Below are 13,790 nucleotides of genomic sequence, written 5' to 3'. Positions count from 1 at the left end.
GGAAAGGTTTCCTGGATGGAAAAGGTCTGCTCTCTTGCTGTGGAAGTGCTACCCTACATGCAGCACCCTGTTACAGTTGGCTACTGACCCCTTGTATCACGTACCTTAAACATTTAACTTTCTAGTTTCCCTGGCCGACATGTAGCAGAACTCCAACTGCTCGTGATTACAGAAATTAAACCCTTGACAGTGGTCTCCGGGATGGGTTTTGTTGATGTCTCACGTAGTCTCCTGCCAGACAAAGTTGTATTTTCCCCTTACATCACAATCGCTTTTATTTTCACCATTTTGGTTTTTAAAGAGTGCTTTCTTCATTTTGTATGTACCACCAGCAGCTTGATCTTCTCATTAAATTGACTTTGGTATGGAAAATAAGAAAAGAAAAATGTCACCAACACAACCACTCGAGCGCTGAATAGCTGGAGTGCTTGGGATCACGAACACCTGCTGCAATTATATTTAACTGCCCATCTGTGCTTTGCTCACAATCAGATCTTACTTCAAGAGCAGGTAGCACCATTTCTGCTTTTGTAGTAAACAAGTGACATGATTAGAATGACGAGCGTGCTCCATCTCCGTGTTTTAATCTCTAAAGGTGTCTCTACCTGATTGAGAAGCTGAAATTCTGGCTTTTTATTTACAGCAAGCTGCGCTCTCTCTCCTTTCTGAATGTGTGTATATGCTGGGACTTTTCTAAACTAGTTATTTATGTAGCTTCTCATTTCCACGTGATTGTTTTCTTGCATGATATAAATCCCCAAATGTGTGTTTCCGGCAGTTTCAATCTTTATTTTCTCTGTACAAACATGCTGTTTTCAATAAAGGAAAATGCTTGCTTTTTCTTCTGACAGGAGTCCGTAAGTTCCTCCACTGCATTTTTTCCTTCCTAACAAACTTCTATCAATCAAAATGACTGGAGAGATGAAGTGACCAAACCAGGGTAAAAGATTTACATGATTCATTGGACTGGTAAATTCTGCGTTAAAAAAGATAAACAGAAGCAACAGAAAGCAACAACCTTCGAAGCTTACTTTTTACGCATCACTAAAAACAGGCCATATGTGATTAAACAAATATCCCACACCCTCATTTTAACCCTGTTGTCCTTAGAGAACTCATATGACCCAGAGGTCCTTAAGTATGTGACATGTAGTCTGCAAATGGCACCGTACAGGGCTCAAGAGCATTTGAGATCAAAGAAGTTTAAGAGAATCAGGCTTATTTATTGGGTGAGCACATGAATATAATTGATAAAGTGATAGAGCATTGTAATTACTTGAAGTTACTAAAGCTCACAGCCCTGTAAGTACCCAGAACGCACACTCTGCAAATGGCATTTTGAGTTGCTTGAGCGCCTTCGTGACCAAAGTAGCTTAAGAGAATCGCATTGCTAGCGAGTGGGAGTCTGAGTAGGAGTCTGAACAAAGTTGATAAGTAGTTTGAGCATTTTAAGTACTTCAGGGCACTGCAGCGTGAGTACAAAAGTAACAGGACAAAATAACACCAGCTTGTCAGTGCTTGGTTCTCCAGAGCTGGACTAGGGATGAGAAACTCAGAAGATCCATCCACCATCTAAACAGGATGAAAAACCCAGTTATGACTTCGAGGCTTCTGCCTAAAACAGCTGGAAGGAAAACCTGGAGCTGAGCTCAGCACAGTTCCTCAAGGGCACCACCACGCCAGGTACAGTCAGGGGAATAACAGAACAAGAAAGTGTCGCCAGGGATTAAGAAAAACCCAGAAATAGGGACATACTAAGTATAAACTCTCTTTTTGTACTACAAGGCTGCCCGAGGCTGGTTGGTAGGGCTGCGGATGAAAGGAGATGGTGTGTTGCAGCTCTCAGCCATGAGTGGTTAAAGTGGGGAAACAGAGAGCAGCATCTTTCAGATAAAGCTAAGAAATGAAGGATGCCGAGAGATGTGCTACTGGGGGGAGCGCAGTGAGCCAGGCACGCACACACCTGGAGTGCAAACACATGGCTCGTCTGTACAGACCTCCATACGTACTGCCAGTCCACTCGCTGCCGTGAATACTAATTCAGCAGTAAAATAATGAAATGTTCTTTTTGTTTGATTCTTTCTTTGCAAGGTATCTAAACACCGAGAAACTTGGTTAAGAATGAGGGGAGTAGGCATATAGCAGATATTAGTGGTTATTTTGGAAGATAACGAAAAACATCAACAGCATCTCTTTTTTTCTCTGTAACTGTAAAGAAGACCATGCATCAGGGCAACTCTGTGAAGGATTCAAAAGCGGGAAGACATTTGTAACTACTTTGAAACAAAATTCTAGTAAAAAGCATTAGCTTATAACTAAGAAAACCTCCAAATTATTAAGACGTAAATATAAAACCTGAAAACTCCTGTAACTGCACTGTTAAAATGCCTCCAACACTCTACAAATTACCTGGTTTTGGCTATCCGCATGCATGTCACATTTAAAAATCAGATTCTGTTACTATCCAGTACACTCTTAGCTAAGTGAGCCCCAAAAATAAGTTAGCAGTGAAGGAGAAACCAGCAGAAACCAGGTCGCACCACTTGCAGAGACAATAGAGAGGCACAGCTAGATCAATCAACATCAGTGCATTACAAAAGACAAAGCGCTGTTAGAAAAATAACTGTCCTTTCAGCTAGTTAGTATTCAATCACTGAAGAGGAAAATTTTCTACCTCAACTTGATTTTAGGAGAAAGAAATGTTTCACTGAGTCACCTCATACCTTTGAGGACAAAGTTCAATTTGCCAGCACAAGCACTAGTATTCAGGAGAAAGACTGAAAGTGAGCGATTTTTCTCCAGTAAAATGTAACTTAGAAAGAAACACAAATATACCTGCTTCATCATAGGATACAGTCAGTTTTTCCAGCATTTCTCGATCAATTGATAAAATCTGCTGTTCCAGGATGGTTTGGTAAGACAGCACACTGTTCTCCTTGTCCTTCTCATAGTCTTGAAGATGTTGTTTTAGGACTTCAGGGAGGCGGGACTTCACATATTCTGCTGCCGACTATGTAGAAAAGAGGCAAAGGTTTAATTAATACATTTTCTTTTGAAAAGCTTTATGCGTATCCATAGCAATTTTTTTTTTAAAACTTAAAGCATTCTCAAATGTAACTCCTCACAATAAAACACTCTTAATGCTACTAACTCCATGGTGCAAAATCCACAGGTCATTTCTCTGCCCAAATGACCCCTGCCTGCCCAAAACTTCCAGGGAGTCAGGGATATAATGGACCAAATTTCTGTGAGCTGAGGCATAACCCACTCTTAATCAGGGAGTTTATTGCAGTGCAGAAAGAGTTACCCATGCTGGACTAGACACATACATACTGCAATAGCTCAACTTCTTCATCATTAACATATTTTGAAACTATGAAATATATTGTCTGTGTTCTAAATTTTAAAGTACAAAGTGACAGAGTGGAATCACTTCACCTGCTATTGATACACAACCAGGCTCGGACAGGGAGATAGAAGTGAATGTTTAACAGCATTAAAAAATGACATATATATACACACACAACCACACACAGAAAATTCTTTCAAATTTTTTTCTCTGACTGCTCAAGGCCATAAGGAAACAGAAATTAACACAAGGTGGCATGGTTGTACCAATGTTATGGAGCCTTGTGCAAAAACGTAAATGATAGTAAATAATAAGAGCATCTGCCTCTGGAGAGGTGTTGGTCCCCCCAGGATCCCAGCCGCCACTGGAACAGCTCTCTCTCTTGGGGCTTGGGCTCAGACACCTTGGTGAGATCCAAACACAAACCAGCTTTCTGCTTTTTAAGCGTTAGCATCCCTCTCCTGTGAATATTACACTCCCACTATAAGAGGGAATAGAAAGTCCCTCTTTCTGGCATGGGTTTGGGGTTTTTTTTGGCTTTCCATCTCTGATACAAACGTAACTGGAAAAGGAAGATGTAGCAAAGGCTCCTGCCCAGTGCTCCAGCTTTCCTGCCAACCTCAAGACAAAAGAGAAAAATAAATGATAACATGATTGTATTATTTCAGGCCTGGAACTGACCAGAAGTTACCTCTACTGAGCAACAGGCTCTTCCTGGGTTTATATTTAGTTTTCCAAAGTCAATTGCCGATTAAATTGCAACCTTAAAATATCACTGAAGTTGTGTTCAATTTTTCTGCAAGCTAAGCCATGTGAGATGAATGAAATTATTCTAGGAAAACTAAACAAACTCTCCACATGAGTACAACATATTTAATGTTACATTTTAATAGTGGTTTTCTTCCAAGGGAAGGCCAAAAGATACACTGTATACTAATAATTTTAGTCCAAGTTCAGGCGTTTGTGTTTAATGTTTCCTTTGAGAAGAGGTTTTGCTCTGTGGGGGGCGGGGTATATTTTTGTAATCTCCCTAACACAGCAATTCTAAAGAGCAGAAAACAAAAGAAGAATTTATACATATTCCTTTTCTGAAATACGTCTTGTGCCAGCTAAGAGAATATTTGTATACTACTGGCTGTAAACACGTAAGGAAGAATACCCATTGTGTCCCAAAGATCTTGCAGCCCAAGTAAAAGTCAAGAGACAGATGGGTACAAGCAGATGGGAAGACCATCGGGACCATCAGCCATGGTTGGCATGACGGACGGCTGTTGCAAGCCATGTGCAGCCCAATGGTCAAGTTTTTCCATAGGCATCGAGGCTGAGGATTACACTGATTTCAAGTGTGATCTCACTGGTGGGTTTTTTTCCCCTTAGTGAAAAGCAAAACCCAACACTCTTGCATAGTCCACTGCCTTTCACATTACGTCTAGATGTCATTAAAGATTTAAACCGTAAAGCAATGATGGAACCGATACAAACTCCTCTCCTTTCTAGAAAAGAAAGGTGACCAGCCACATCTGAGTAATTACATCCCTAGCTGCACTGCGGCGATGAGACAGATAGCACTATATTCTATTCACTACAAAAGTAATTTTATCTTGGCTTTAAAAAGTCACTTCCAGTACCTGGAATATTAAAAAAGTGTGAGGGTGTGAGTGCATGTGTTTATGCACGTGCTTGGTATTAAAGAAACCAAGAGGCTACTAGGTGAACAAAAATGAAAAAAAAAAAATTTAAGAAGAAATACTTCCACCATTTCCACACTCTTCCATCTTACCTCAATTCTCATTGCACAGACCACAGTATTCAACTTCTGAGTAGATCAGAAACTCCCCCTCCATTGCTTACGGATTTTGGTGCAGACTGCAGCCCAGAGACCCGTTTGCCCGGATGCCGCTCACTAACAGCCTGCTGCAGAGCATCCCACCACCGGCATCCCATCCCGCCAGCAGCTCGGCCACTCCTCCTCCAGCCAGCGCTGGGGTCCCCCTGCTCTCATGAAATCTATTTTCATTAATATATGTATTTGTGTCACAGGCAGAAGTTAGGAGAAAAAACCCATTTCACTACTTTGAGGTTTCAAAACAGCTTTATCCTCTTTTCCTCTGTATGGTCCCTCTTAATCCTGCAGGAAGGAATTACAAACCTAGCTGCTCCTGGAAAACGCCTGGCCTCAGCCATTAGTTATAGGTACAACTAATTGTACAACATTTGCTGGTCAGTATTCCTCATCACCACCCCTATGAGAAAGCAAGTTGGAGCCATAGGCGCTGCAGCAGTGAGGAATGCAAAGAAACGGTGGTCCTGCTCATGCAGGCACCTTCCACAGATCACTGCTTCAAAACAACAACGTAACAGAAATGCACATTGCTGAACTGTTACCTCTCTCATTCACAATAACCTCCTATTTTCTGGCAGGAATGTATCCATTTCTTTTATAAAATTGAAACTGCAGCATCCCCCGTGAATCTGTTTTCAGTCGGAAGCACCCTTCTCCAAATTAAACAAAAGACTGATTTTAATAACTTAATTGACTTTAGGGTATTTCATCCTACCACAGAAAACTAATATTTCATATATATAGAATAAATTTTAAAATATCTACATACAATGAAATATACTTGCAGAGCTTATTCACAAAAAAACACATTCTTCTCCATTCACTAAAAAAAACCCCCTACATAAAAATCACATCAGGAAATGCTGAAATCCCTCAACTGTGTGGTAACCTGAACCTCAAATGCAGCCAGTATCCTTCTGTTAACTACCAAATTTGCCCACGTTTTAATTGATGAGAAACACATATCCAAAGTAAATTTTCTTTTTATAAATTATGCTAACTGCCTGCTAAAATTTGCTCTGCTTTTCTTAAGTGTATCCTTCTGGGAGCTCCCTTGTATGTGGGGAAGTAAAGGTCTAAAATGGTTAATCAAAGGCTTCTTCATGAAGCTACTTCAAAAGTCAAGTGGCAGCTTGACAAAGCAGTCTCCTTACAGAGTTATACTGGGTGATTTCAGACAGGCTTTCAACAGACAGTGGAGTATTTGGCATGTGGAAGACCACCACACCCATAAGGGACAGTTGCATCCCTGCTCATCCTAATCACGTTCTGCAGGCTGCTACAGCTCAACGCATCCCATAGCCTGGCCTTACCAACCCGCTTGACCTTTAAAATTCAGGTTTTCACCAAAGCTAACACAGTGCCCTTGTGTATTTCTGGCACTTGAAACACTCAGGCAGGTCTCATTAAATTGTGTTATCATCGGATGAACACCGGGCGGTAGAAAACCCTCTCCAAGTGGTGATGCCTTGGGAATCTGCTTGCTGTTTGCCCTGAAGTGGGCTTCGGTAGGAGGAGCAGGATGGCAGAGCATCAGGGCCAGTTCCCGAATTACGTGGCTCTCCACGCAAGTGCTTGCACACAGAGAAGATACACCTCCATGGGCACACGTGTAAACATGCAAGAAGTGACCCGAGTACTCTATGACAAAATGCGTTAATTAAGACAGCAAGTGTTAAGCAGCTCCACGACCCTGTGAAAAACGAGGACTGCAAACAAGAGCTATGACAAGATCAGCACACTGGCACATCAAGCAACTGAAGGATCTAATTAGCTGGAACAGCCATTATTTATAAACACAGATTTCCAATTTAAAAAATGGAAGATGGAGACTTTATTGCCTCAGTCCCGCACTCTGCACCGACTCCTGTGATTTACAGGGAGAGGAGGGAAACCACAAATTTATGATCTTAGTATTCTTGAGACAATTCATTCTGCCTGCCCAGCTATTGCAAACATCCAAAGACTATGGGAAAATACAGGATCCATTTTAGAGTGTGGTATTGCTGGCGTAGCAGGTACACCACTGAAGGATTTAAAAAACCATCAAGATTCCTCTATTGCATCTTGCTGCCTCTCCTTTTCACACGTTTCCCTCCCCTTCAAAGACATGTGGGTCACTACAACAAGTTTCCTTCTTCAGAGATGATACACCATGAACTGCTGGGTAAGAATGGAGTTCACCTTATGAAAAAGAGGAATTTCAACTTTGTTCACCTCCTGGTTTACCTCAGGGAGATAATTTTTTATTTCAAGTGAGTTTGACAAAAGCCTGAGGTGGGTACAACAAATGAACATGGGTGTAAAACCTGTGGAAGGTAGCGTTGGCCATGATAATCTCATAGGAAGGAAACATAACGCAGAGTAAAGTGGGATTGATCTGTGGACCCTATTAGACATCTCTATAAGAATTGTGGAGAATACACAAAAGGAGCTGGAAGGAAATTAGTACAGTATCAAAACGACTATAATTGGGCAATAAGAGAGGCTCAGTAAATAATTCACAAGACTAGATTGTTAATACAGATGATATAACTTACTGAGAAAGGAGGCTATGGAAATAAAGAAGTGCCCTCCACATCAAGAGAGTATTTGCTCTTCTAGGTCCAGTCTGTAAAAGGGAGGGAGACCTGCCAAAAGTCATCACGTAAAAAAGAGAAGCAGAGAGCACTACCATAGCACAGGTCCACCAGACACCGAATGAAAAACAAAGTAGAGAGGTTGGATTTTTTTAACCAGGAACTGGAATAATCAACCAAAGCACAAGATGTAAAGAAGTACTGCAACTACTCAGATATGTTATAGGAAATATATTTCAGAGCACAGGTTGTCCAGCAACCTTGGAGTGTGTTGGTGATAGTAGCAAAGACCACAGTTTGGGTGCAGGATGCTCCAGCACTGAGAAGCCCCCTAAGATAAGGAAGGCAAAAGACAACTTGCATGAAGGTGACAATTAATTCTTCAGGGAGAAAACAACATAATAAAGACAAAGGACTTTAAAGGAAGGACACTTAAAGATCTCTGAGGCTTGACAGTACAAAAGGACCAACAGCTGCAAGTCAAAGGGGAAAGGAAGGTATAGGGAGCAAACATTTCCTTGAAGAAATTATGTGAGTGAAAACTATCCCAATGCAGAAAAAACCTAGGAATTAACCTGGCTAAGTCATAAGCTGCTCAGTGATCTCAAACTCAAGAAGTATACACATATACACAGTCGGAATACCATGTGAGTATAAAAGAATAACAAACACTGAGAAACAGATGCAGACTAAAGAAAAAAATTACTTGGAGCTAGCAAAGATAGCAAGAAAAGGTTCTACAAGTCCATTTGTAATAACAAAAAACCCAGGCAAAATGTTGCTCTACTGCTCAGCAGAGTAGAAAAGCTATTGACAGATGATGCCATAAAAGCTGAAGTATTTAATGTCTTTTTTTGCTACAGTACTTACTGTCTTTACCTTGCTGCATTCAACCGGCAGCTAATATCAGAGGCAAATAACCAAAATCTCAAGACAGAACAGGGAAAGAAGATGTTGGAAAGTGCTTATAAAGATTAGATATTTTCCAGCTGACTGGGCCAGATAAAATTCATTCAGGTATACATAGGTAATGGGCTGAAACAACCTTTTTAACAACCTCTGTCTTTGAAAATTCACAGAGGATGGCGAGACACTATTTGGAAAGGGCAAATGTTGGGGCTACTGTTAAAATAGTACAAAGGGAGAGAAACAGAATTACAGACTAATCAGTTTAACTTTGATGCCTAAAAAATGCGGTAAAAGATCAAATGATTTCTACGCACACAAAAGCACGAAGATTTGTAAGGCGCAGACAGCAAAGTGGTTCTCAGGGTGTAGGGAGACCCGCTAATTCAGTTCCTATCAACTGCAGTCTAGGGAGCAAATGCTCCCTTGCTCATTCCAGCAAACATGCTCGTGTTTAAAAGTCTTAGTACCACTGATCACATCATCAGCACAGACAAATCTTTCATGTTAGTCTCTTAAGCCTTAGGGGTTCCCAGAGAAATAGCCTTCCATGTAAATCAGGATGCTGAATCCCATGCAGATCAAGCATTTCAGAGAAACTTCCAGGATTAAGATGCATCTCCAGAGTCCCCTTGGACCCAACACATGTGTTTGGTGCTCCCGGGGAGTGGACACGGGGTGTGGAAGCCTGTCACTGCCACCATCCGACCTTCATTTGCAGCTCAATCATTTCAACACTCACGACAAAGATTTCAACCAGAGGTGCTATTTGAAATATGTAATTATCCCATTCGGAATTTCACATTCCACATTTCAGACTAGCACTCCTTAGCAAAAATACTTTTATATACAGGTTTCTGGACTCACATCTTTAAAAAAAAAAAATCAAACACCCGCAGAATTCATTATTCTAGGAACAGTGCACTCAACTTATTAGATATCTCCCAATAGGATGGTGAAAACCATGGCATAATAAGGTTGTGGACAAGAAATGTATTCCAGACAGTCCATTAGTGATTTTTTTGTAGCAATGCTATAAGGCTTTCCTGTTTATTTCAAAAAAGTACAGTACAAAAAAATATATATTTACATACATATATAAAGAATCAGATTGCTAGGTTAAAGAAATCACATCTCAGATTAAATAAAAGACCTGAAAGTCAATCTCCCCCTGACGCACTTCATTCTGGTAGAGATGTCCCTGCTTCCAGGGGCAAACCAGGACAACTTTATGAGAACATTCCCCCTGCCCAGCTGCACCATTTTCAAATGCGGTGCAGCATATGGAGTATTTGTTCCCATTTTACTGTATTCACAAATCAATCATAAAATTTTAAGAGTCATTTCTTGGCATCCTGATGCTTTGTCGGGTGCTTACTATAGGACGGAAATGGTTAAAGAATATTCTTTGGGTTCCTGCCTCCCTGAGAGCTAAACTTACTGCAGACAAACCACCTTCTCAACCTATTCACACTGCGACGCAGGAAAGGCTGGTGTTGACTGAAGTAGATACAAAAATTCTGCCTCCAGGCCCACGTGTGCCACTTGAACTGATTTCAGAGAAATATACGTGCATCAGCCCTGACTCTCACATCTCACACCCAGCATTTAGGATCGGATGCCTCCCCTTCATCAGCATGAACCACGAATAACTCCACTGAAGTCAGTGGGATTTTGCTGAGGCAAACCTCTTGGAATAAGGACATGAAGCTATGAATAGTTATTCAAAAGGAAAACATACGATAGCAAAACATAATCTACTCCCAAGAGGATAATACAAGATCTACAAATGGCACCAAGACAAACATTTTGCCCTCTAAAGCAAGGAACTATTTAAAGAACAAACATGCCAAAAGAAACCCGTTAGTAGAGTTTTCCTGTAATACAAACTTTTGGTACGCTTAGCCTATTATTTCTATTAAAAAGTGTCTTTTTTCTCCAAAATAAATATTCAAGTAAATAATTTACTATTGATCAATATGTATCCTAGGAAAACCAAACTCACAATTTAAAACAAGGTTATTAGCAAAAGCATGATATCTGAAAATGTTTGGGGAACTAAGAAATTCTCTCCTAGGACTTTCAACAAGACTGAACACTGAAAACACCACTATTATTTTGCAATCCATGCACAATTTATTTCTGTAGCAGGAAAAATATTAGCCTCACAAACATCTTTAGTTAATCAGAAGCTATATAATCATAGAATATTAACCTGATTCCAAAGAAATGTATAAAGTTCAAATTAGTATTCACACTGGATTGTCAGAGATGTATGTCCTGGTTTCAGCTGGGATAGAGTTAATTTTCTTCCTAGTAGCTGGTACAGTGCTGTGTTTTGGATTTAGGATGAGAACAAAGTTGATAACCCACCGATGTTTTAGTTGTTGCTAGGTAATGCTTACACTAGTCAAGGACTTTTCAGCTTCCCATGCTCTACCGACTGAGAAGGCTGGAGGTGCACAAGAAGCTGGGAGGGGGCACAGCCAGGACAGCTGACCCAAACTGGCCAAAGGGATATTCCACACCATGTGACATCATGCTATCAATATATAAACTGGGGGGAGTTGGCCGGGGGGCGGTGACCACTGCTCAGGAAATGGCTGGGCATCGGTTGGTGGGTGGTGAGCAATTGCATTGTGCATCACTTATTTTGTACGTTCTTTTATCATTATTAGTATTATTATTATTATTTTTCCTTCCTTTTCTGTCCTATTAAACTGTCTTTATCTCAACCCACGAATTTTACTTTTTTTTTTCCCCTTGATTCTCTCCCCCATCCCACTGCCAGGGCGGGGGGGGGGGGGAGCAAGAGAATGGCTGTGTGGTGTTTAGCTGCCTGCCAGGTTAAACCACAACAATATATTAAATCCATAATTACAGTAATCCACAGCTGCTTCAACTGTAGAAAATAATGAATTGCCCAGTGAGAACTGGTGTCCATGAAATGGAAAGAAAAGGCCATCTGTTGTGGAGCTTTGCTCTGACTTTATACCTTGAGCACGAAGAGCTTGATCTTCTTTGACACAGTCTATATGTGGATTTATGGCTACAAGCAATCCAAATAACCATATCACCAAACAGAAAGGATAAAAATAAAAAACGATGATGATTTATGGCTTTAAATTATGCATTTTAGTTTCTTCCCTAAGACAGCACTTGTCACTCACTTCTTAAATAGACTTATTTAAATGTCCTAGAACGAGAAGCAAGTAAGTCAACAAAATTTGTAATGTAAAAATTACATGTTCTGTTCTCCCTCCCACTCCCCCCAACATTAGTCATATAGAAATGTGTGACATTGCAGTGAGCATACACACGAATGCTGGCATGCTACTCGTTAATCTAGGACATGGATCAGAAGAGGTGAGAATAAATGCAAAACAATTATTTTCCATCTTCCAATGAGGGAGTGGAAAGTGAAATACTTGTACAAGTCTTTTTTTTTAATAACTAATTTTAATTAATTAATTAAAATTAACAAAAACATGCTCCATGTGATATAGCCAAGCAGTCACTCATTCTACAGATGAGGAAAGAAACAAAGCACAGAAACTGATTTGTCAGAGATTTCACTGCAATTGGCAGAGCTACAAGGAGTGCTCTGGAATCTGGACATCTAATTAAAAGATTAATTTTATCAAGGCAAGGGGGAGCATTATGATTATCTTGTCTGGCATCTTGAATCAGGACCACAGGACTTCCCTGTCTCATTGTTTGAATGAATAAGTCATTTTGAAAAATATTCGACTCTGTTTCAGAGACAGAGAATCTTCCATAGCCCTTGGAAGTTAATTATGCTTACTGTTAGAGGATAAATTCACATACCACAGAAAATGTTCACATTATTTCTAATCTGAATCTGCTATTATCCATGACTTTCAGCCACTGAATCAAGTAAAATGTCTGCTCACCTACATTCCTCCTTCTCATGTAAATACATGCAAATTGATCAAATCACCTCATTATCTTCTCATTGATAAACTCAATAGATGGAGCTCGTTGAATGGCACATTATTACGTCACATTATCGTGCACGCTTTCTAATCTTTTCAAGCATTCATATGGTTCTCCTTTGAACACTCCTATTTTCCAACTTTGTTCTTTAGGGGTAATCATCACAGCAAGGCAACACACCACAGAGGAAGACTTACTAATACCAAAATCACTTCCTTATTTTTATTAACCATTTGCATTATGCTTATTGGCTCACCATTGCCTTGAGATCTCATGTACAGTTCATGTAGCCCCTAAATCTTCTTTTATGACCTAGACTGTGCAATATTAGATATATAGACTTACAGTTGATTATACTGAAATGCATGGCTCTCCTTATGAATATACCCACTCAGCAATTTCTATTTATAATTATCCAGAAGTCTATCATGCAACTCGAGTTCAACCCCTTTAATATACACTATATTGATTTGAAAGTATTCAAAATAGCACGTATATCAAGTCAAAACACATATTCTTCTTGTAAGTTTTGGCTAAGCGCTATTAAAACTATTACTATTGATAAAACAATCAAATGCTTCGATTCATACAGCCATGAAGTGAAATCCTACTCGGAAGGAAATCAAGTATATTCTCATCAATGAACCTGGACGATGGGACAGAGTGCACCCTCAGCAACTTTGCAGATGATATAAAACTGGGAGGAGCACTTGATATACCAGATGGATGTGCTGCCAGTTTGAGGGACCTGGACATGCTGGAGAAATGGGCCAACAGGAACCTCATGAAGTTCAACAAAGGAAACTGCAAAGTCCTGCACCTGGGGAGGAACAATCCCATGCACCAGTACACACCGGGGGCTAACCAGTTGGAAAGCTTGGTTGAAGAAGGACCTGGGGGTCCTGGTGGACAACAGGCTGAACATGAGCCAGCAATGTGCCCTAGCAGCAAAGAGGGCCAACAGCACACTGGGCTGCATTAGGCAGAGCACTGCCAGGAGGTCAAGGGAGGTGATCCTTCCCCTCTGCTCAGCACTGGTGAAATGCACCTGGGGTGCTGGGTCCAGTGCTGGGATCCCCAGTACAACAGAGACAGAGACATACTGGAGTGAGTCCAGTGAAGGGACACAAAGACGATTAAGGGATTGAAGCATCTG

At 40.6% G+C, this 13,790-nt stretch overlaps 1 protein-coding gene across 2 annotated transcripts in view; it reads right to left on the bottom strand.

Moving 5' to 3' along the window:
- PPM1L (protein phosphatase, Mg2+/Mn2+ dependent 1L) overlaps positions 1–13,790 on the bottom strand; it is a 113,004-nt gene that overhangs the window by 33,776 nt on the left and 65,438 nt on the right. For both annotated transcript variants that reach the window (XM_076341428.1, XM_076341429.1), the window contains exon 2: positions 2,836–3,010. In XM_076341428.1, coding sequence (XP_076197543.1) covers positions 2,836–3,010 — 175 coding nt within the window. The remainder of the gene's footprint in view (positions 1–2,835; positions 3,011–13,790) is intronic.

This window comes from Aptenodytes patagonicus, chromosome 6 (genome assembly GCF_965638725.1).
Source record: "Aptenodytes patagonicus chromosome 6, bAptPat1.pri.cur, whole genome shotgun sequence".
NCBI classification, from domain to species: Eukaryota; Metazoa; Chordata; class Aves; order Sphenisciformes; family Spheniscidae; genus Aptenodytes; species Aptenodytes patagonicus.
This window is presented reverse-complemented; position numbering and strand designations above follow the sequence as displayed.